The following is a 21,815-nucleotide window of genomic DNA, read 5'->3' as shown; positions in this document are numbered from 1 at the left end:
TCCTAGAAAGAAAACAGGGAGAATAAACTCTTTCAAATTTTAAAAATATTGTCATGAATAAACAGATAAGGAAATTTAATATAGAAGACTATACACTATAAAAAAGAAGACTGAGCCAGGCATGGTGGCATACATGCCTATAATCCCAGCTACCAGGGAAGACTGAGGCAAGAGGATCATAAGTTCAAAACAAGGATCACAGTCTCATCAACTTAGTGAGTCCCTGTCTCAAAAAATAAAAAGGGCTGTGGGGAGCCACCCCTGAGCTATTTGAATGTTTTCACTCGGCCTTGAGCCAAGGGGATTTTGGTTCTGTATTGCAAGCTATTTTGTGGCTCCTCCCACTTAATGGAAAGCACAATGCACCTGACTTCTGTCTTCACTCAGCTAAGAAGACTGATCTCATAGTTCCAGAGTTGGGATTGACCCATTGGGAACTAGACAGCCCACCTCCTACCTTATTTGGCAAAGAACATTCTGTAGAAAGCCTTTGAAGTCACCCCATATAAATAAAGCAAATGTGGGCTCTCGCTCTTTCTTCCAGTATGGAAGGCCGACTCCTAAAGTCAAAAAGGCATTCTGTTCTCGCTTTCTAAAATTACTTCCCGTGTCATTCTTTTTTTCTTAGCTTTATTTTGCAGCCAACTCCACGCAGAAGAACCCCAAATTCCATCACCTGCCCACGATGTGAGCAAGAAAGGGCTAGGGATGTAGCTCGGTGGTAGAATACCCCTAAATTCAATCCCCAATACTGGTGCGGGGGAGGAAGGAGGGGAGTATTTAGAACTGAAAAGTATAACAACAAATCACTAAATGGCTTTAACAGCATACTGGAGGGCACATAAGAAGTTAGCAAACTGAAGACACATTGATAGTGAGTATCCAATCTTAAGCACAGAGGAAAAAAAGGCTCAAAAATTAAAGAAAATGAAGAAACACTCAATGACTTATGAAACAATATCAAACACTATGATATAAAAGTAAGCAGAGTCCCAGAACAATAGGAAGGAAATAATGAGACAGAAAAGGGATTTAAAGAAACAATAGCTAGTTTTCCCATATTGGGTGAAAATAAATTTCTAGATCTAAGAAAACAAAATCATTTAGGAACATAATAGTTAAAATGCCAAAAATCAAAGATAAAAGGTCAAAACTGATCCAAATAATATAAACATTGGGTACAAATGGTATTTTTATTAGTTTTTGTCCCATCCTCTTCTTGGCATAGAGCATAGGGTACAAATAGGGTACAAAAGGTATTTTTATTAGTTTTTGTCCCATCCTCTTCTTGGCATAGAGCATTAGAAGGAGCAAGCCCAATTGTTAATACTTTCCCTCAGGGCAGATAACAGGGCAGACTTTATTTAACATTCCAACTTTTTAGTTAACTCAAGCTTATACTTTGAAAAGCAGAATAGCCTGTGTCTCAGGTTGGGGAAAACCATGAGAAGCAATGGACACTGCTCTTTAAAACTATAGAGGAATAGCAGTCAGATACTTGGGCAAGAGGTTATGGAATAGGGATGCATTAGATTCTCTAACCCCCAAACAGAAGCTGGCATGAAACTAAAAAACTAAGATATATAAAGCAGCTGTATATACAGGAAAACAGAAAAGACACAAAAGCCCAAGCAAGAAGAATGCCAAAAAGAAACCAGAGCAGAGAGGTACCTTTATACCAACATGAATCTCAAGGCTCAAAGTAGGCCCTACTATTAGTGAAAGTCTTTTTCAACACAAAGCCAATTTAGGAGAGGTGATTTTTTTCAAATGCCAAATTTTCAACAAAAATATCACAAGTAAAAGAAAGAAAGAAAAAAACCCCAGCACATACAAAGGAAGAAAATAAAGTGACAGAAATAATCCCTTGGGAAACACAAACTGGATGGACTACACAAAGACTTTAAAATGAGTGTCTCAAGTATTCTCAAAAAGCTAAAGCATAACAAACAACAAAGAATAATCAGAAAAACAACATGTGAACAAAATGAGACTATCAACAAAGAAAAATTATAAAAAGGTACTAAATTTTGGAGATAAACACAAAAACTAAACTGAAAATTTCACTGCAGTAGCTCAACAGCAGACTTTAATAGACAAATACATAAGCAAAACAATTTTTTTCTTTACCAGTGCTGGGACTCAAACCCAGGTCCTAATGCCCAGTAGATAAGCACTTTACCTATGACTATGACCCCATCCCCAAATCTGCATATCTGAAAGCCTGTCATTTAAAATTACTGAGTCTAAAGAACAAAAACTAATAAATACATGAAGAAAAGTGAATAGTCTAATAAGGGATTTATAGGCTATCAAGCAACCAATATGTCTATTGCAGGAATCCTTTGAGAAAAGAGAAAGGAACAAAGATTATTTGCTAAAGTAATGGCTGACATCTTCCCAAATCTGAAAAAAAAAAAAGACATGGATCAACAAATACAGGGAGCTCAATGAACTTCAAGTAGGATAAATCTAAAGAGAGCCACACAATCAAAAAACAAAGATGAAAAAAGAGAAGTTTGAAAGCATCAGGAGAAAAGCAATACAAGGTATTCTCAGTAAAACTATCACTTTCTCAACAGAAACTTTATAGGTCAAACAACAGCAAAGGGATATATTTACTGTTGAAAGAAAAAAAGATGTCAACCAAATAATCTATAACCAACAAAACTGTCCCTCAAAATGAGAGAGAAGTTAACACATTCCAAGATAAATCAAAGCTACATGAGTTGATTGTAACTGGACCTGCAAAAACCAGAAATGCTAGCAAGAGTCATTCAAGCTGAAATGAAAGGATGATAAACAATAGTACACAAAGCCATATGAAAATATAAAGCTCTCCAATAAAGAAAAAATATAAAAAGTAGTATTGAGCTAGGGATGCAGCTCAGTGGGAGAGCACTTCCCTAGCATACATGAGGCCCGGGGTCCCATCCCCAGCACAATGAAAACAACAAATTAATAAAAAGCCAGGCACAGTGGTGTTTTCATGTTGCCCTAGCTACTTGAAAGGTGGAGGTGTGAGATCACTTGAGTCCAAAAGTTTGAGATCACCCTGGGCAACATACTGAGACCCCCATCTCAAAAAAAAAAAAAAAAAAAATAAAAAGAATGAGGATATACCTCAGTATATCCTGGGTTCAATCCCCAATACCAAAAGAAGAAACATTGGTAGGAGCACAGTAGTTGGGGGCAGAGGCTCGCTTATGAGAATCATTTCAACTTGAGAATAATTCTGTAACCGTGGTTCTCTCAAAAGGAGCAGATAAAACTGTAAGAAAGAAGCTAGTAGGTGTAACTCCAAGTTATAATATTTAGTTATACTAAGCTGGAGACAACACAGCATCCTCTCAGGTGCAGGTCTGGGCACCCCAGTTCCCCAGAATTTACCAGGAAGATGTCCAGCTATGGAGGATTCCTTTCCATGGATCAATAGTGTCAGAGAGTTCCCTTGGCATTCTCATAGGGTCAAAGAATAGTTTATGCCCTCCTGCCATCTCCTGTACCACAGCCAGATTCTGATCCTGAGGGTAAATTTCCCATTAGCCCACCCATGTTCCTTACCTGTTTTGCTTCATGAAGTGTGTGAATTATGTTGCTTTAGGTTTGTCATAATTTCTCAGGTAGAGACTATTGTAATTCTGCTTACCATCTTGTACTCACTGGTCTCTTTCCATTCAGGTTGGCACCTTCCTTGAAAAATCAGTTGACACCATATAAGTGTAGTTTATTTCTGGACTCTCTTGTTTTCATAGTTGTATTTCAGCCTTTACTAATTATATTACATTTTATTTGGGAACCTTTCCTTCTTAGATCCTAGAAAATGAATTTCTTGAAGCATCAGGTTTTATATTTTACGTATTTAGTATTCTCAGAGTGGATACACATTGGATGTTTACTAAATGTTGGATTTGAAAAAAATGAATATTGAATTTTTTGCTTTTTGATAGGATTAAATAAGAGGTAACTAAATTAAGGACTGTTTTTATTTGGCACTTCAGTAATCTGAGAGCTTTAAGTACCAGCCTTTCTGAGATTATTACAAGTCTAAATTTTCAGGACTTGTAATGGGTCCCAGTACCAAGCTAATGGGAACTACATAGTCACTGAGCTCACACTGAGATTGTTGGAGTTCATTTCATTTGGAGATACACACACACACACACACTCAAAAATAAGTAAATAAGTAAGTAAATAAATAAATAAATAAATAAATAAATAATGTATAAAATATATATATGTTTTCAAGTGAAAGAAAAGGAGATAAAGGCATGTCCATTTTTTCTGAGTTCATTTTTTAAAAATAACGAACTAATGTTTAAACACTACCCTATAAACTCCAGAAATGAATTAATAAGAGACTGCAGTTCATAGATTAACTCTTTAATTAACTGAATTTATGTTCACTCTGTATTTCTCANTGGTGCTGGAGATTGAACCCACGGCCTTGTGTATGCAAGGCAAGCACTCTATCAACTGAGCTATATCCCCAGCCCCCTAAAAAATATTTTTAAAAACTCAATGACAAAATATTTGTAAAACTATCACCATACAGCAATTAATTCTACTCCTAGGTACCTACCCAAAAGAACTGAAAACATACAGACATAAAAATTTGTACAAGAATGTTCACAGCAGTTTTATTCATAATAGCCCAAAAGTAAAAAGAACTCAAAGTCCTTCAAATGATTATACATAGAATGTAGGGTGCATATATACACAATCATACACAGTGAAATATTATTGAGCTATAAGAAGGGAGAACTGAGATTGTGTGCACATGTAATCCCAACTATTCAGGAAGCTAAGCAGGAAGATCACAAGTTTGAGTCTATCCTGGGCAACTTAGCAAGACCCTATCTCTAAAAGCAAAAAGAGCTGGAGATGCAGCTCTATGGTAGCACTTGCTTAGCATGTGTGAGGCTCTAGGTTAGATCTCCAGTCACATGGGGGGAAAAAAAAATGAGTAATGACACATGCTACAACATAGATGAACCTTGAAAACACCAAGTGAAAGAAGCTAGACATACTATATAATTCTATTTATGTATGAAATGTCCAGAATAAGCAAACCCATAGAAACAGAAAGGAGATTAATATTTTCCAGGAACCAAGGAAGGGAAAAATGAGTGGTGACTGCTACAAGTATAGAATCTCTTTCTGGAATGATGGAATTATTTTGGAATTTGGTAGTGGTTATGATCGTACAACTTTATGAACCCAAAACCACTTACATATATACTTCAAGGGGTGGATTTTATGGTTTGTAAGGTATCTCTCAATAAAAACAATTTTAAAATAAAAACAATTCCTACGAGGTCTGGAAATTCAGAAATATAATGATTATTTCTAAATAACCCATGGATAAAACAAATCACAAAAATATGAATTAGGTAATTTGTGGCATGAAGGAAAACAGCGCTTAGATGGAAATTTATGGCTTTAACTACTTAAACGTAGGTAATTCATACTAGTATCTTGAATATCTGCAGCTAAAGGAAATGCAGAAGGTAGAGGAAACGTGTGAAACCACCAAAGCAATGTAATCAGTGAATTTAGACTAAGGAAGATTAATCAATAAAATGCAAGAGAAAAAAATAAGGGTGTTGGAGGATATAGAGGAAATTTATGAACTAAAATCAACTTAAAGATCAATAAAGCATGGACTTTATTTATATCCTTATTCAAAACAAACTATAAAAAATAATTTGAGCATCTGAACACTGAGTGGATATCAATGAGAAGTAGTGGGAAAAGGATAAGTTCTTCAACAAATAATGCACCCTATTTCAAGCAGATTATAGATCTTAATAAGTCAAAAACTATAAAGCTTTTAGATGATAATCTACCAGAAAGTCTTCTCAGACTTGGAGTAGGGAATAAATCCTTTAGGAATAAATAATAATTAACTATGGAAAAGGTCTAAATAGGATTACATCAAAATTATAAACTTCCATGAAGTGTGGAATAATAAGTGATAGAATGGGAGAAAATGTTTGTTAACACAAGTTGACAAACAGAGGAAGAAAAAGAAAAAAACAATAGGAATAATGAACATCTAACCTAAGAACACAATCTCCAAATACATAAAGTGTTCTCAAATTAGAGTGTAAATTGATACAATCACTTTAGAAAATAGTTTGCCACTACACTACTAAAATTGAAGATATATATATCCTAAGATCTAGCAATTCTACTTCCAGGTATACACCTCTAGAGAGTATAGAAACTCATAAACATAGAGTAAGAATGTTCTCAGCAGGATTGTTTATAATAGCATGAAACAATAAATAATCCAAATGTCCATTAGCAGTAGAATGGATAATTAGTAATGTTTTTAAAAAGCATCTTCTCTAATAATTAAAATCAATTAATTCTACACATGTAAGAGTATGGCTATCAGGAAAATCAGTAGACACAAAATACATACATCATAATTTCACATATAAAATTCAAAAACAGAAACTATATTAATTAACATGCATAAACTATATTGTATGAAGATACTCAAAAACCTGAGAAAACTTAGGAAAGAATTATCACAAGTCACTTTTATGTTTACTTGTAGAAGGAGAGGATTATGATTGGGACAGGTTCTGAGAAGTTTCTAAGGTCTGTAAATATTCAAACCTTAGAAACCTATTATGTTCCAGATACTGTTCCAGGTATGGTCATACCTACTATGTTCCAGGTATTGTTCTATATACTAGATATACAAGTGAGAAAAGGAATGACAAAATCTAAGCTTACACTTTGGTGGGGGGAAACAGACAATAGACAATTTCAAATAGTGGTCAGTTCTGTGAAGAAAATAGAATAATGTGATATTGACTGGGGTGGCAGAAACATATGAGCTGAGATTTGAATTCTCAGTCCTGCAAGCAACTGGAAGGGGTTATAGACACAGGAGGCAGTAAGCAAAGCCCTTAAGAGGAATGGGCCTTGGCGTAGTGAATGAACAGAAAGAAAGCAACTCTGTTTGGAGTCCTGTAAACAAAGAGGATAGAGGGTGAATCATGTAAGGTCAGGTAGGTCAAAATAAGAGTGGCAATGGAAGCCATGAGAGGTTTTTAATCAAGAGAAGGTCACAGTAAAATTTATATGAAAAAAAAACAGAAAACAAACAAACAAACAAAAAAAAACTAGGGATTATGTAAAGGAAAAAAACGTTTAAGGGAAGGAGATTAGGCAATGATAAAAATATAGAAATTCAGGGAGGATGTGAATGAGCTTAAATAATAGAAATGGAGACAACGGGGCAGCTTTTGGACATTTTTTTAGAATAGATAATATCAACTCTGCATACTGTAATGTAACAGGCACTGTTTTAGGTGCCAAAGATATAGAACTGAACAGGGAGGACAAGGTCCCTGACCTTCCAGGACCTTGCTTATATATTACATATTCCAATAGAGAAACATAATAAACATAAAAATATCCTGTCAGGTAAAAAGCACCACAATAAAAAGAAATAAAAAGAAAGTGACAGAGAAGAGTATTATTTTTAGATAAGTTAGGGGAAAGACTTTGCAGAGAAAAGTTAGGGGAAAGACTTTGCAGAGAAAATGACATTTAAGCAGAAACCCAAAGTGAAGCACAAGTCACACAAATATTTGGGAGTAAAAGTGCTCAAGGCAGAGGAAAAGCAAGTAAAAGTCCCTGAGCAGGGAATATGCTCATCTTGTGAGAACACCAAGCTGAAGGAGTGAAAGCAGAATGAACCAACTGAGCAACAGATGAAACCAGTGGTCACAGGACAATCACATAAAGCTGAATAACTCACACATAATTTTGAATCTTGAATTTTAAGTGTGATAAAAAGACATGAGAATTGAGGGCAAGGAAGGGACATCTGATTCACATTTTTATAAGGATCTCTAAGAGTACTTTCTCAAAAAAATAACGCTGAGGGATTCTATAAAAGATGACTGTATTCAACTAGAGTGGTACAGAAGTGTGAAACAGGATATATTTTGAACATATTTGCTGAATTAAAGAGGATTTGCTGAATCAAAAATAGAATATGAAAAAAAGTATTAAGGATAATTTTTAGAGTTTTGGCTTAAGGAACTAGGATTTGAAAGTAACGGATGAGGGAGAGAAAGAGAAAAAATGGGGGGATTCCATCAAAATAAAAGAAAGATCAGGAAAGAAGGGGATTGAGGGGGAGGAAAAGAAAAAATAGTGAATGAATCTGACCTAATTTTCCAATGCATATATATAAATATACAGTGAATCTCATCATTATATATACTCACAAGACACTAATTTTTTTAAGACACTAATTTTTTAAAAAATATAAATAAATAAAAAGATCAGTACAGGAAATAGAACAGGGGGAAGGAGGGAGTAGAGGGTAAGGCTAAAGTGCTGGGGACTTACTTAACTAGAGCAAACTGTAATCCATTATTTATGTCAAAATAAATCCTAATGTAAAGTATAACTATTAGGAACCAATTAAAAATACCTTAATATGAAAAAAAAAAGTAACATTTATTGAGATGGGAGAACTTGGAAGGGGAACCGGTTGGAAGAATTAAATCAAAAGCTGTTTTTGGTCATGACATGCCTATTAGACATTCAAGTGGAAATGTCAAAGGTGGTGGCTATCAAAGGCAGGAGCTCAGGAAAGAGCTCAAAATAAGAAAACTTTTAATAGATAATAATGACTGGCAGCAAATTCTCAAGAATAGCAATTTTCCCATACTTGAGAATATATTGGCTTAATTCTTAAATAGGTTCAAATAAATAAAATAGGTTCAAATTTATTCCTCCTCTGGGTATGCTGCCATTAACACAATATCGGTATATACTAATATGTGATACACTCTAACCATAAAACTTTACATGTTCTTCAGACTGAGATACTGATTAATTTTTTAATTTATCTAGAAAAAGCAATATAGGACCCCAACCCATTTATTCAGAAGTTAATATAAATTTTATTTTAAAAATAAAGTTTTAGTAAATATAACAGATAAAGAAAGCAGGAATCTGATCTATTTCTGACAGCTTCCATACTCTTCCCTCCCCCTTCTATTCCTTATTACCTAAAAGCCTGGCTCACCAATAAGTTCACAGAGTTAGATATTCATTTTCAAAATAGAATTTATTTCCATAGTAAAGAATTAAAATACGGCTGTGAAAGTAGAAAATAATATAGAAAATACTTAAGATGTGCAACATTAATTTTTGAGTAAAGTTAGTTAAGCACTACAGTTTATGCTTAACTTCTTGAAAGACCAATTAGCATTTTATATGTTACTAGCTACACCAGAAAAAAACAGACTTGCAGTTTTAATTAATCGTTATAACTCAAAAACAGGTTTGAATAACTGGTGAGACCCTTTTGAAAATATAAGTACAGATCTGGAGATACATTGTTTGAAGCTGGCTTCCACCTCATAGACTGATAAATCTACTTTTGTATCCAAAAGTCACAAGGGCTAGTCTTTACAAATTTATCCTTATAATTAAATCAGTACACTTTGGGATGTATCAAAATGTTTTAGTAAAAATAGAATATTATGTTGGTATAAGAGCTGATAAAGTCAGGTATCACAAAACTTGGTTTTCACCAGATGGATTTCAAATTCAGATAATAAACACTGCTAAAGAAATATCTAGTGAATTCTACCCATCCCTTTCCCCGAATTATGACAATTAAGATACAGTTATTATTTGTATGCAAAACATACAATGAATGGGAAGATGTTTGGATAAAGGGGAAGAGAACTCTTCAGGAACTATTGTTTGCAGTTTGCAGAATAGGATAATCTTCTCTAGGAAGAATAATGTCAACATAGCAGCACTATATTCACCAGGAATCCAAAGAGATAATGGATCGATCATGTGGCAGGAAGCCAAACCTTCTGGCTGCTCACAACATCATTCAGCTTCCCTTTAATCTTCAGAAAGTGTCTCTTAAACTCCAAACCATCACCCTATAGCAAGAATGATATATAAAAATAATGTCAAAAAAAAAAAAAAGATTATTTACTAGGAAATAGAAACAAACACCCTCAGATATGTCCAGCTACAATACTTTTCAGGTGCTCTTATAAAAACCAAATATTCTAGCAGAGGAAATGACTATATAAATAATTTTGACCCAATTTTGTGCTCTTCACTATTCCCACTATACTGAGCTCAGAGAGCAAGAAAATGCATCAGGCCTGTATTAAAGGTTAGTTATCTCTGAACCACTGTTTTCAAAGGTAGTGGGAATTTGTAAACTTGAAATAAACTACACAAGGACAGTCAAGTGTTGTCATTATTCTATGGCAATGAAATCAACAGATTCAGCTCTGAGAAGGATTTCAGTATAATACATCCTTCACAATTTAAATTTCACAGCAAGGATCTGGAAGACAGTATTGTAGCAAATGTTCAATATAAAAAAATGTGAACTAGGGCTGGGGTTGTGGCTTAGCGGTTGAGTGCTCACCTAGCACGGGCGAGGCCCTGGGTTCGATCCTCAGCAACACATAATAATAAATAAATAAATTAAAGATATTGTGTCCAACTAAAACTAAAGAATAAATATTTTTTTAAAAACTTTAAAAAAACAAAAAAATATGAACTACACCCTCCCAACCTTCTTCAGAGCTACATACACAATATCTCAGGAAAGAGAAAAAAATGCTATTTTGGTATTACATGTCAAGAGCTTTAAAAATAGAAATAATCAGAAATGTGACCAAAAGGAAAAAAAAAAATCAATATATAAAAAAATCAATGTATAAGAAAAAAAATCACAGAATTACTATATCAAATAAGAATCTATTATATGATGTACATTTATTATTAATTATAATATTAAAAAACTAAACATAAACCAAAAAAACAATGTTTCAAAATATTAGGGGTGATTACTGCTAAGAAGCATAATTTGGGATTATTTTTATTTTCATATTAATCTACATTTCTACAAAAACAAAAAAACTTTTATAATAAATATCAATTACAAAAAATCATGTTTTGGAAGAACAGATAATGAAAAGTTATTAATACAGTAACCTGAGGCAAAAAAAATAAGATTAGTTATTAAACAAAAACCATATGCTCATGTCAGTGACACTTCTACGATAAAAACATACAGGGTAGTTACAAGTAGTATCAAATATGTGAAAATCTAACTAAATTCATAATACTGAATGAACAAAGCAAGTTACCATATATTTACAAATGCCAAATAAGCAGTTCTCTTTTATCCACACATTCTAAGACTCCCTGAAACCATGGAGAGTATGAAACCCTATACTATATCCACCATGTGCATTCTTCTTTCTGTATGTATATATGCAAACACATCCCTATGATAAAGTTTAGTCTGTAAATAAGACATAGTAAGAGATTAATATAATTAGTAATAAACTAGAGCAAGTATAACCATACTACCCTTGTACTTTGGGCCACTATTAAGTAAAATAAGCATTCTTTGAACATAAGCACTGCAGTACTATGAAAATCAATGTGATAACTAGAAAAGATAATAAGTGAGTAACAGACAAGTACTGTATTTGGCATGAATAAAAATCTATACTTAAGGTTTTTATGCTGAATACTTAACTCTTATCCCAGGTGGGATGGAGTAGAACAATGCAAGATTTCATCATGCTACTCAGAACTATGCTCAATTTAAATACGAATTATTTAATTCTGGAACTTTACATTTAATATTTTTGGGGTATGAGTGACCTCAAGGAAAAAAAAAAAAAAGAGAGAGAGAGAGAGAGAGAGAAACTGAAACTGCAGAAAGCAAAAGTGCAAGTGGGGAGACTATTGTATAAATATTGCCATTTTTAAAAATCCATTTAGCCTGTAATCCCAGCAGCTAAGGAAGCTGAGGCAGGAGGATTGTTAAGTTCAAAGCCAGCCTCAGCAAAAGCAAGGCGTTAAGCAACTCAGTGAGATCCTGTCTCTAAATAAAACACAAAATAGGGCTGGGGATGTGGCTCAATGGTCAAGTGCCCCTGAGTTTAATTCCTGGTACCCCCCACCAAAAAATATGTATATATATATCTCCATATAGAAATATTTCCATAGAAAGAATACTATAATGAAATATATCAAAAATACCTTAGAAAGCCGGAAGTCAACCAATATCTTCTCATCCATTTCTACCAAATTCACTTTGAAGATCAGTTTGTTATTTCTCCTATCAGTTGTTGATACAGTAACCTGAGGCAAAAAAATAAGATTAGCCATTAAACAAAAACCAAATGCTCATGTCAGTGACACTTCTATGGTAAAAACATACAGGGTAGTTTCATAACAAGTAGTATCAAATATGTGAAAATCTAATTCCCCATAGATGTGCATGTGTGTCCAAGCCAAAACACCCTATAAGGCCAAGCATGGTGGTGCACACCTATAATCCCAGCGGCTCAGGAGGCTGAGGGAGGAAGACTGCAACTTCAAAGCCAGTCTCAGCAAAATTGAGGCACTAAGCAACTCAGTGAGACCCTGTCTCTAAATAAAATACAAAATAGGGCTGGGGATGTAGCTCAGTGGTCGAGTGCCCCTGAGTTCAATCCCCAGTACCAAAAAACAAAACAAAACAAAACAAAAAACACTATAAACATCTGTGTAACTCTTGGCAACAAAAGAAATTTAGCATTTTACCCAAATACAATTGAAAGAAGAAATAAAATAAAAATGCAATTAGAAAACAAAATTATGAAAATGTAAGAGAGAAAAGGAGAGGCTAGGTTTGTGGCTAAAAAGCTAGGGCAGAAATCAGAAGATGGCAAAGATCTGGAGAGGACTTACAACTTCCACTTTCAGCCTTTTAGAATGTTCCAATGGCCTAGATGAGTGACATGAAAAGAAATTCCTTGCCAACAACCAATATCAAGACACAAACATAACGATGAGGACATCTTAGACTGATTGCCACAGCAAAGCCACTGAATGACTACAGCTAGATGAATAAGGCCATGCAAGATTGGCAGTTTTGCCCAGCTAAGCCCAGTCCAAATTACAAGAAACATTTGTGTGATAAATAACTATATATCCTTCATTTGCCTTATCTAAGTATGTGTGGGTTTGATTGTCTTTGTATAGCTATTTGCCTTTCTTAAGTTTTTTTAAGTTATTACTTCAACCTTACTTCAACATGTGTCTCTTGTAATAAGGACATTTTACAAACAACAATATCATCACACCACTTGACAATGCTACAAAAACATTAATATAAAGTCCATATTCTAATTCTCCCTATAGTTCCAATGACATCCTTCAAAGTTGTTTTAAAATCTATGATCTAATGAAAGAGCGTTCTTTGCATTTAGTTATCAGGTCTCTTCAGTATCCGTTAATACAGATTAACTCCCTCTACTTGTCTTTCGTCATATTAACGTTTTTTAAAGCCTAATGATAGACTAGACTAACAAGTAAATGTTATAATTATGCTATAACAACACACACAACAAAAATTGGTAGGTGGGATCAGGGGAGATCAGAAGAAATATGAGATTATCTACAATTGAGGCATAATAGCCTTTAAGAAAACAATTATTTCAGTCCATTAATATTTTTATGAACCTGGAGAGGTATTTGAAAAAAAAAACATATTATTCCTTAAAATCATGAACATTTTATTGAAAATTCCTCCAATTTCAACTCTTTCTTTTTCAAATTAAACTGCTTTCTATTTTTGGAGGATACTAATGATGAGAGTTTATATTCACATATTGAATTTTCTGCAGGAAAAGATATATGAAAATCAACATACCTGATTCATACAACTCTTTTTCCATTGATAGCCCAGTTTCTCACAAGTCTCTTTCAGGCACTGATAAGATTTGTCTGCATCCAGTTTGGTAAAGAATCGTGTCATTCTTTTGACCAAGCGTTGCCAAGGGTTCTATGTGCCAAACAGAAAGCTGAGTAAGTCCACTAAGACCAAAAGCAGTCACAACATAGCTTTTTTTTTTTTTTCCTGTGATTTAGTATTCTTTTCCATGAAGGTGTCCTCTAATTCATTCTTTCTTCCTTGTCCAAGAACTATGTATAAATCAAAAGTATTACTACTATATATCTAAGATTTCCACATTTTAAAAGACTTCAAGACAATAAAAATAAAGGACAACCATTATTTACTTAAAAAAGGAAATTCCCTTACCTGTGAGGATCCTGGGGTGCCAAGTAACTGACTATTTAGAAGCATATGATCAGGACATGCCGGTTGGGAAAAACTGATTCCTTGTACCAGTTTATCAATGTATGAGGGACTGGTGTCCCACAAGGAAAGCCCTGTACGTGGTTCTGGTTGAGAACTGGAATACTTCACATTTTCTTCACTAAGACATTAAGAGAAAGGAAAATATGTCTTTAATTTTTTTTAAGTATATGACTTTATTCTTTTCTTCATTCTTTTTGGTACCAGGTATTAAATCCAGAGGCACTTAACCACTGAGCAACATCCCCAGCCCTTTTTATTTATTTTTTAAAATTTTATTTGTTCTTTTTAGATATAATGGCAGTAGGGTATATTTTGACATATTTATACAAACATGGAGCATATCTTATTCTAATTAGGATCCCACTCTTGTGATTGTACATGATGTGGAGATTCATTGTAGTGTATTCATATGTACTAGGAAAGTTATGTCAGGTCCATTCTATTGTCTAGGATTCCTATTCTTATTCCCCAGCCCCCTTCCCTTCGTTCCCTTTGTCTAATCCACTGAATTTCTACTCTCCACCACCTGACCTCTATTTTTTATTTTGAGACAGGGTCTCATTAGGTTGCTTACTACCTTGCTAAGTTGCTGAGGCTGGCTTTGAACTTGTGATCCTCAGCCTCACCCTCCTGAGCCACTGGGATTACAGGTGTGCACCACCATGCCTAGCTTTAATTTTTAATTAGTTAGTTTTCTGAGATAGGGTCTTGCCATGTTGCCCAGGCTGGCCTTGAACTTGTTATCCTCCTACCTCTGGAGTAGCTAGGACTGACTACAGGCTTATGCCACCATGCCCAGCCAAATATATGCTTTTAAGTAAAACTCACCAGGCTTTTCTTATATCAACCATTCTTGCACTGACAAAATTATATTCATTATTTTAAAAATACATATATACATGTATTATTCTTCATGAGGAATTCTTCAATAACTACTTAATCTTTTATCAGTCTTACCTAGAAGCACTGCTTACGGGAGAGAAGTCCAAATTGGAATGAATGTGCTTAGAGAATCCACCAGGAGACTCTGACACACCACCAGATGTGACTCGAGGCCTCTTTGCCCCTTAAAAAAAAAGAAATACCAGGTTTAAGTCTTCTACGGAATTATTTTTTAATTAACCCAAATGGCAACTTGAATAAGTAAAACGACATCAAGAACCATTTACAGAACAGAATACTCATACAACAAATAATGGCTCTTCCTACATGCTTTTTTAAGACATGTGGTCAAGTTAGAAAGACTCACCTATCAAATTAGGTACTTCACAAGTATGTTCAGTGTGTGGGGTATCATACTAAGGACACAATTTTAATGGCATCTTTTATGGTAACAATACTATTCTACAAAGACAGAGACAGCTAGCTAAAAGAAAAAAAAAACCAACTTTTCAAAATGAAGAATAATTTCTGATAATGGCAACAGACATTATGAATCTGTTCTATCCAACATTCTGCTGCCCTGGAAAAGAAAAGCTTTGCGTAGAATAATCATTATATAGAAAATGATGCTAAAAAAAAAAAAAGAAAGAAAATGATGCTACCACATCAATGTTTATAAGAGTTCATAGCTAATCTATGGAACCAACCTAGGTGCCCTTCAACAGATGAATGGATAAAGAAAATATGGTACATATACACAACACTCAGCCATACAGAAGAATGAAATTATGGCATTTGTCAGTAAATGGATGGAACTGGAGACTACTATCAAGCTAAGTGAAACAAGCCAATAACAAAACCTAAAGGCCAAATGTTCTCTCCGATAAGCAGAAGCTGACTCACAATAATGGGGGTGTTGAGGGGTGGGGGTTAGAAGTTCACTGGATTAGACAAAGGGGGATGAAGGGAAGGGAGTATGGATGGGAATAAGAAAGACAGTAGAATGAATCAGGCATATGTTCATATGTGCATACACAACCAGTACAACTCCATATTATGTATAACCACAAGAATGGGAAGTTAAACTCCATGTATGTATGATATGTCAAAATATATTATACTGTCATGTATAACTAAAAAGAATAAAACATTTAAAGAAAGAAAATGATGCTCCCACAAATTCATGGTTATACTCCTTAGCTAGACCCTCAACACTGTCAGTCAATCCTATCAATCCTATTTGTTTCTCTAGTCAGCCTTTCCTCCCTTTCTCCAGCCTTCTCTCCCTTTCTATACTCTTCTGAAATTTCCAGGACCACTGCCATCACCACATTACTTAACATATGATACCATCTCTCATCCATAGAGAAAGTAAAACCTTTTGATTATCTCAACATGTCACCACCAAATCTGCAAATTTACTTGCATTCTTACCCATCTTTTTTTCCTCCTCTGCATCCTCCCATCAGAAGGAATCCATCAAAATATACCCTCCATTTGTGCTAAGGAGCCCATACACTCCTACCTCCTCAGAGATCTTGATGCTCTGCTACTTATTCCCTTTCTTTTAAGACTTACAGCCTTTTCCTGTACTGGATCTGTCACCAAACCAATTAAACATGCTAAGATTAAACAACCTTTTTATCTTTCAAACATTTTACTAAATCTATGTGCCAAGCATTATTTTAGGTATTAAATATCTAACACTGAACAAAACCGACAAAAATCATTGACTTCTTAAATCCTGTACTCTACTGAAGAGACAAAATGAAGTAAAATAATAAGTTCAAATCCAGTAAGTTAAATGGTAATAAATACAATGAAGGAAAATAACACAACAAGTAGGTTGCAGGGAGAAAGGGATAGTTTTCTTGGATGGCCAATAACTTCTTTCTGAAAAGATGACACTGAAGTCAATACCCAAATAAGGTGACAGAACAATATATATGAGTAAGTCTCAGAGGGTGGGGGTCCCAGTCATATTAGTCATTATAAAAATAAAGTAAAAGTGAACATGGAGTGATTGAAGAATAATGAGAAGACAAATACAGCTATGACCAAGAGGAAGAGCAGTTTTAAGTCTGAGAAGTAATGAAAGAGAGATTGTATAAGACCTTGCAAGTCAAATGAACAGATTTTAGCTCATATACTGAGTGAAAAGTAAAGCACTGGAATATTTGAGCAAAACAGTGACATTTTTAACAGTGACGTCTTACTTTTTTTCTTTTTCTTTCTTTCTTTCTTTTTAGTACTGGGGATTAAACCCAGGGCTACTTACAACTGAGCTATATCCCCAGCCCTTTTTAAAAATTTTTGAGACAGGGTCTCATCAAGTTGTCAAGGATGGTCCGCAACTTACAATACTGTTCCTTCAACTTCCCAAGTCTCTGGTAATACAAAAGTGTGTAACCACACCCAGCTCTAACTCACCTTTTAATCAGAACACTCTTGGGCAAAGGATCATGGTGGTTTCAACTGACAGGGTATCAGTGGAGGTGATAAAAGGTGGTCAGATTTGAGAACTTTTAAAGGTAGAGGTTAACAGAAATTCCCTGTAGATTGGATAGGAAATAAAGATAATAAAAGCTATCTTCAAAGTTTCTGATCTGTATGGCAAGAATGACACAGTTACCATCAACCAAAATATAAAAGACTCTGATAGGAGGAGGTATGAAGGAGAACAATCAGTAAATCAGTTTGGGACATTTCAAAGTTTAAGATGCCTCTTAAAACTCAAGGGAAATTTGAAATACTAGGCAAATGAGTTTGGAGTTCATAGAAAAAGTCCAGGTTGACATAAATGTGGTTATTTATAAGTATAAAGATTTACTTAAAGCCCTGAGATTGAAAAAAATTAATAATGGAGTTAATGTGACAAGAAAAGAGGTTCATCAGTTGAGCCGTGGTCTGCTCCACTATTAGGAGGCTCAGTTCATAAAGGAAAACCATCATGGGAGGTTGAAAAAGAGTAGCCAATAAAAGTAAAGAGAGTGTAATATCTGGGAGTTAAATGAAGACAGTTTTTAAAGGAGGAAGCCATGACCAATTGCAATAAAATGCTGCTGATCAGACAGACTAAGAGGAAATCTGAGAACTGATTATTAGTTTGGTAACAACATAGATGGAAATCCTTAAAACTGGCTATGAGGTGTTAGAAATTAGAAACATCTTTTGAGATGTTCAGTTGTAAAAAGAAAACTGGAATGATAGAGAGAAATGAGTTTAAGAGAAGTTTTATTACTATTTAACTTACTGAATTGTTTGTGTATTTATTTAACTTTTTGTTTGTTTTCATGATGGAAGAAATAGCATGTTGGTATGCTGACAAGATGCAGTGGAGAAGAAAAAGAAGTGATTTGGGAAAAGAGAAGAACTGTCAGATCTCTTTGAATAGGCAAGTGTTGATTCATATGTGGAGCAATTTATCCATAGCAACAGGGTACACAGTAGAGTCTAGGAGCACAGAGGCAGTTAGATGGGAGAAGAACGTGGTGGGAGCTTGTGAATTCCATTCTGCGTTGTTCTATTTCCCAGTGAAATAGGAAGTTCTGCTACTAACGGAGGATGAGATTGGGGAAGGAAGTATTAAAAGTTAAGGAAAAATAATGGGGGACATAACTCAGTGGCAGAGCACTTGACTAGCATGTACAAGAACTGGGTTCAATCCCTAGTACTAAAAAAAAAAAAGAAAAAAGAAAAAAAATGTTGAACTATTTCAGGCCTATGAGTATAGCTCAGTGGTAGAGTGCTTGCCTAGCATGCATGAGGCACTGTGTTTGATCATTAGCAGTGAAAGAAATAATAATAATTAATGAGGAAAGAGAAGTTATATCCATGTGATTTAGAAATTATTCTTGCCAAGATCATGAATAAATGCCATATCATGAAATTCAATGGACAAAATTTAGCCTTCCTGTTCTTGGTCCAGTTAACAGGAACTGTCATTGTCATGAACTTTCTTCCCTTAGCCTCCACTACTCTACATTCTCCAGTTATTCCTGCCATCTCTCTGATTACTGTTTCCTTGGTCTCTACCTACAACTTGAATATTGGCATCCCTTCAAATTCTCTAAAATTTCCTTTACTACCATGGTTTAAATTCCCAAAATTGATATCTAAAGCCTAGTCTTAAAGTGTGCTCTCTCTCTCTCTCTCCTTTCTCTCTCTCTCTCACACACACACACACAAACTACTGAACAGTTTTTACTCATTTCCTCAAAAATAAAATAAAATTTCTTCCCAAATCTGTTCCTCCTCCTGAGTTATCAGAACTAGAGTCACCCTTGACTGTTCATCTCCCTTCATTTCCCACATCTAAACAATCACCAGCTGTTCTTAAATTTCTTTGGAATCCACCTCTCTTCTCTAATACCATTACAACTAACCTATTCCAAACTACCATCTTCTCCCATCTAATCTACTACCCTTAGCCTATTTCTATTCATCAAAAACAATGAAAAAGAGTAGCTCTTTTAAAACCAAATATATGACCCTAATGGCTTTAAGCTAGGGTCCAAAATACTTAAAATAGATCACAAGGCCTCATTCTCATATCTTGGCTGCTATCTGCCTCTCCAGCGTCATCTCTCCCTCTCCCACTTCCCTACTCATTTACTCAAATTTACCAAGTGCCTGCAACATGCCTTGCACTGTGCTAATGATTGTTAACACAAGGATGAAGACAGACAAGGCCCATGCCACACTATCCTTGTTTAAAGTTCCTCAAATGCACCAGACTTTCTAAACTAAGACTTTCCTAATGCTGCTCCCTCTGCTTAGAATCAGATCTGACACTCAACTTGCCTGTTTAACTTCTCTTTAATTTCATGTCTTTTCCTCAGGAAAAAAAGTCTTCACTGTCCCTTAACATTTGTTCAAACAATGGGCTACAGTACTCCAATTTTCCCCTTTGTAGTTATTAATAAACAAAACTACTTTTTATACTTGTTCTCCCTATTAGACATAATAATCTCCATGAGGAAAGAGACCCCAGCTATCTTGTATTGTTCACTTATGATAGTGAATTTTCATGCTTTCACAGAGAAAATGTTTATATATTAAAACTAATACCTTTCTTGAGTGGCTTGTTGTACCATCTGTCTTTTTTGATGTCTGGGATGGTAATCCTTACTGATGGATTCTCAACTAGAATTTTATGCAGCAGAGCTGAAAGCAAAATATTAAAGCAATATTTACAAAAAGTCATACATATTAGAAAAGCCTACAACTTAGGATTAAAGAACACATTCTCTTTTAGCCTTCTTATGTCTAAATATTATTTCTGGAGAAGGGAAAGAATAAAGTTACTCATTACTGATTTAAGTTCATATAGTTTTTCTTTGCTGTTGTCTACACTTTAGAAAATTCTTCCTAGATCTAATTCTCAATTATTTGCAAATAAGCAGAATAAGAGTCTGAAAGAAATGTTTTTCCCCATGTGGCATTAACAAAAAGATACAAAGAAATCTTCTATCCATTTTTTAACACCAAATTTCATCACTCAGCATATCATGTTCTCATGTTACTTCCTCATTTGCAGTTTTATGTGTTTACTTATGAACAACTTTTTAAAGAGAGTAATATAACCAACCATTATCCTAAGGAATCTTAATTATTTTGACAAATAAGTTATACATTTCCTAACATTAAAATTATTTTCTAATGGACCAAAGATTTAAATGTAAAAATGAAGCCATGAAAACATAGGGGACTTTTTAAAAAACAGTAGACATAGAAAAAAACCTTTCCAAATATGACAATGTAGTGAGATATCACAAATGACTAGATTATAGATTTGAAAATAAAAAATTTTCTACATGTCAAAATACCAAATGAAATAGAAATAAGTGATAAATTGTAGAAAATATTTGTAACAAATGCAAAGGTCAAAGCTGGATGTGATGATACATGTCTGCAACCCTTGACTAAGAAGCCTGAGGCAGGAGGATGACAGGTTTGAGGCCAGCCTGGACAATTCAGAAAGACCCGGTTTCAAAATAGAAAATAAAAAGGGTTGGGGATATAGCTCAGTGGTAGAGCACCCCTGGGAAAAGTCCTTCAAGGGTAAGAAAATCTCCTTGCTAACACTGAGCAAAACTGACAAAAGGGTTCCAACTTCATTAATATTAAATTTAAAATAAAAATAAAACTCTGTTGTAATAGTATAAACTTTTTGAAAAGCAATTTAGAAAAATAATATTCAGTACTTACAAATCTACATACATCCTTGACCCTGCAATTTTGTTTATGGAGGTTTATTTTATATAAATAATTTAAGGATATGTGTGAAGATTAAGTTACATGGATGCTTATCATATGTGTGTGTGTGTTTGTTTTTTGGTACCAGGGATTGAACTCAGGGCATTTGACCACTGAGCCATATCCCCAGCCCTATTTTGTATTTTATTTAGAGACAGGGTCTCACTGAGTTGCTTAGCACCTCACTTTTGCTGAGACTGGCTTTGAACTCACGATCCTCCTGCCCCGGCTCTCAAACCATTGGGATTATAGGCATGAGCCACCACGCCCAGCTCAGATCTGTTTTAAAACAGTAAAAATTTACAAAATAAATTTCTAATGAATGAGTAAAGCACATCCATGTAGCAGAATATCATCAAGCCTTTAAAAACAATGACACAGATCTACAATTACAGGCAAGGAAAAATTTTCAAAGAATATTAAAACCAAAGAACAACTCATGAAATATTATTTGTAGTATGATCTAACTTTTGATTATATATATATA

General features: G+C 34.5%; 1 protein-coding gene across 3 annotated transcripts in view; it reads right to left on the bottom strand.

The window, feature by feature from the left end:
• Window positions 1-9,090: 9,090 nt before the first annotated feature.
• Chek1 (checkpoint kinase 1) overlaps window positions 9,091-21,815 on the bottom strand; it is a 23,840-nt gene continuing 11,115 nt past the window's right edge. For all 3 annotated transcript variants that reach the window (XM_015499005.2, XM_048796067.1, XM_048796066.1), the window contains exons 8-13: window positions 20,141-20,236; window positions 15,146-15,254; window positions 14,129-14,306; window positions 13,739-13,870; window positions 12,082-12,183; window positions 9,091-9,944 (exon numbers count right to left, since the gene is read on the bottom strand). In XM_015499005.2, the coding sequence (XP_015354491.1) occupies window positions 9,849-9,944; window positions 12,082-12,183; window positions 13,739-13,870; window positions 14,129-14,306; window positions 15,146-15,254; window positions 20,141-20,236 (713 nt within the window). In that variant the 3' untranslated portion in view covers window positions 9,091-9,848. The remainder of the gene's footprint in view (window positions 9,945-12,081; window positions 12,184-13,738; window positions 13,871-14,128; window positions 14,307-15,145; window positions 15,255-20,140; window positions 20,237-21,815) is intronic.

This window comes from Marmota marmota, unplaced genomic scaffold (assembly GCF_001458135.2).
Source record: "Marmota marmota marmota unplaced genomic scaffold, marMar, whole genome shotgun sequence".
Lineage (NCBI taxonomy): Eukaryota > Metazoa > Chordata > Mammalia > Rodentia > Sciuridae > Marmota > Marmota marmota.
This window is presented reverse-complemented; position numbering and strand designations above follow the sequence as displayed.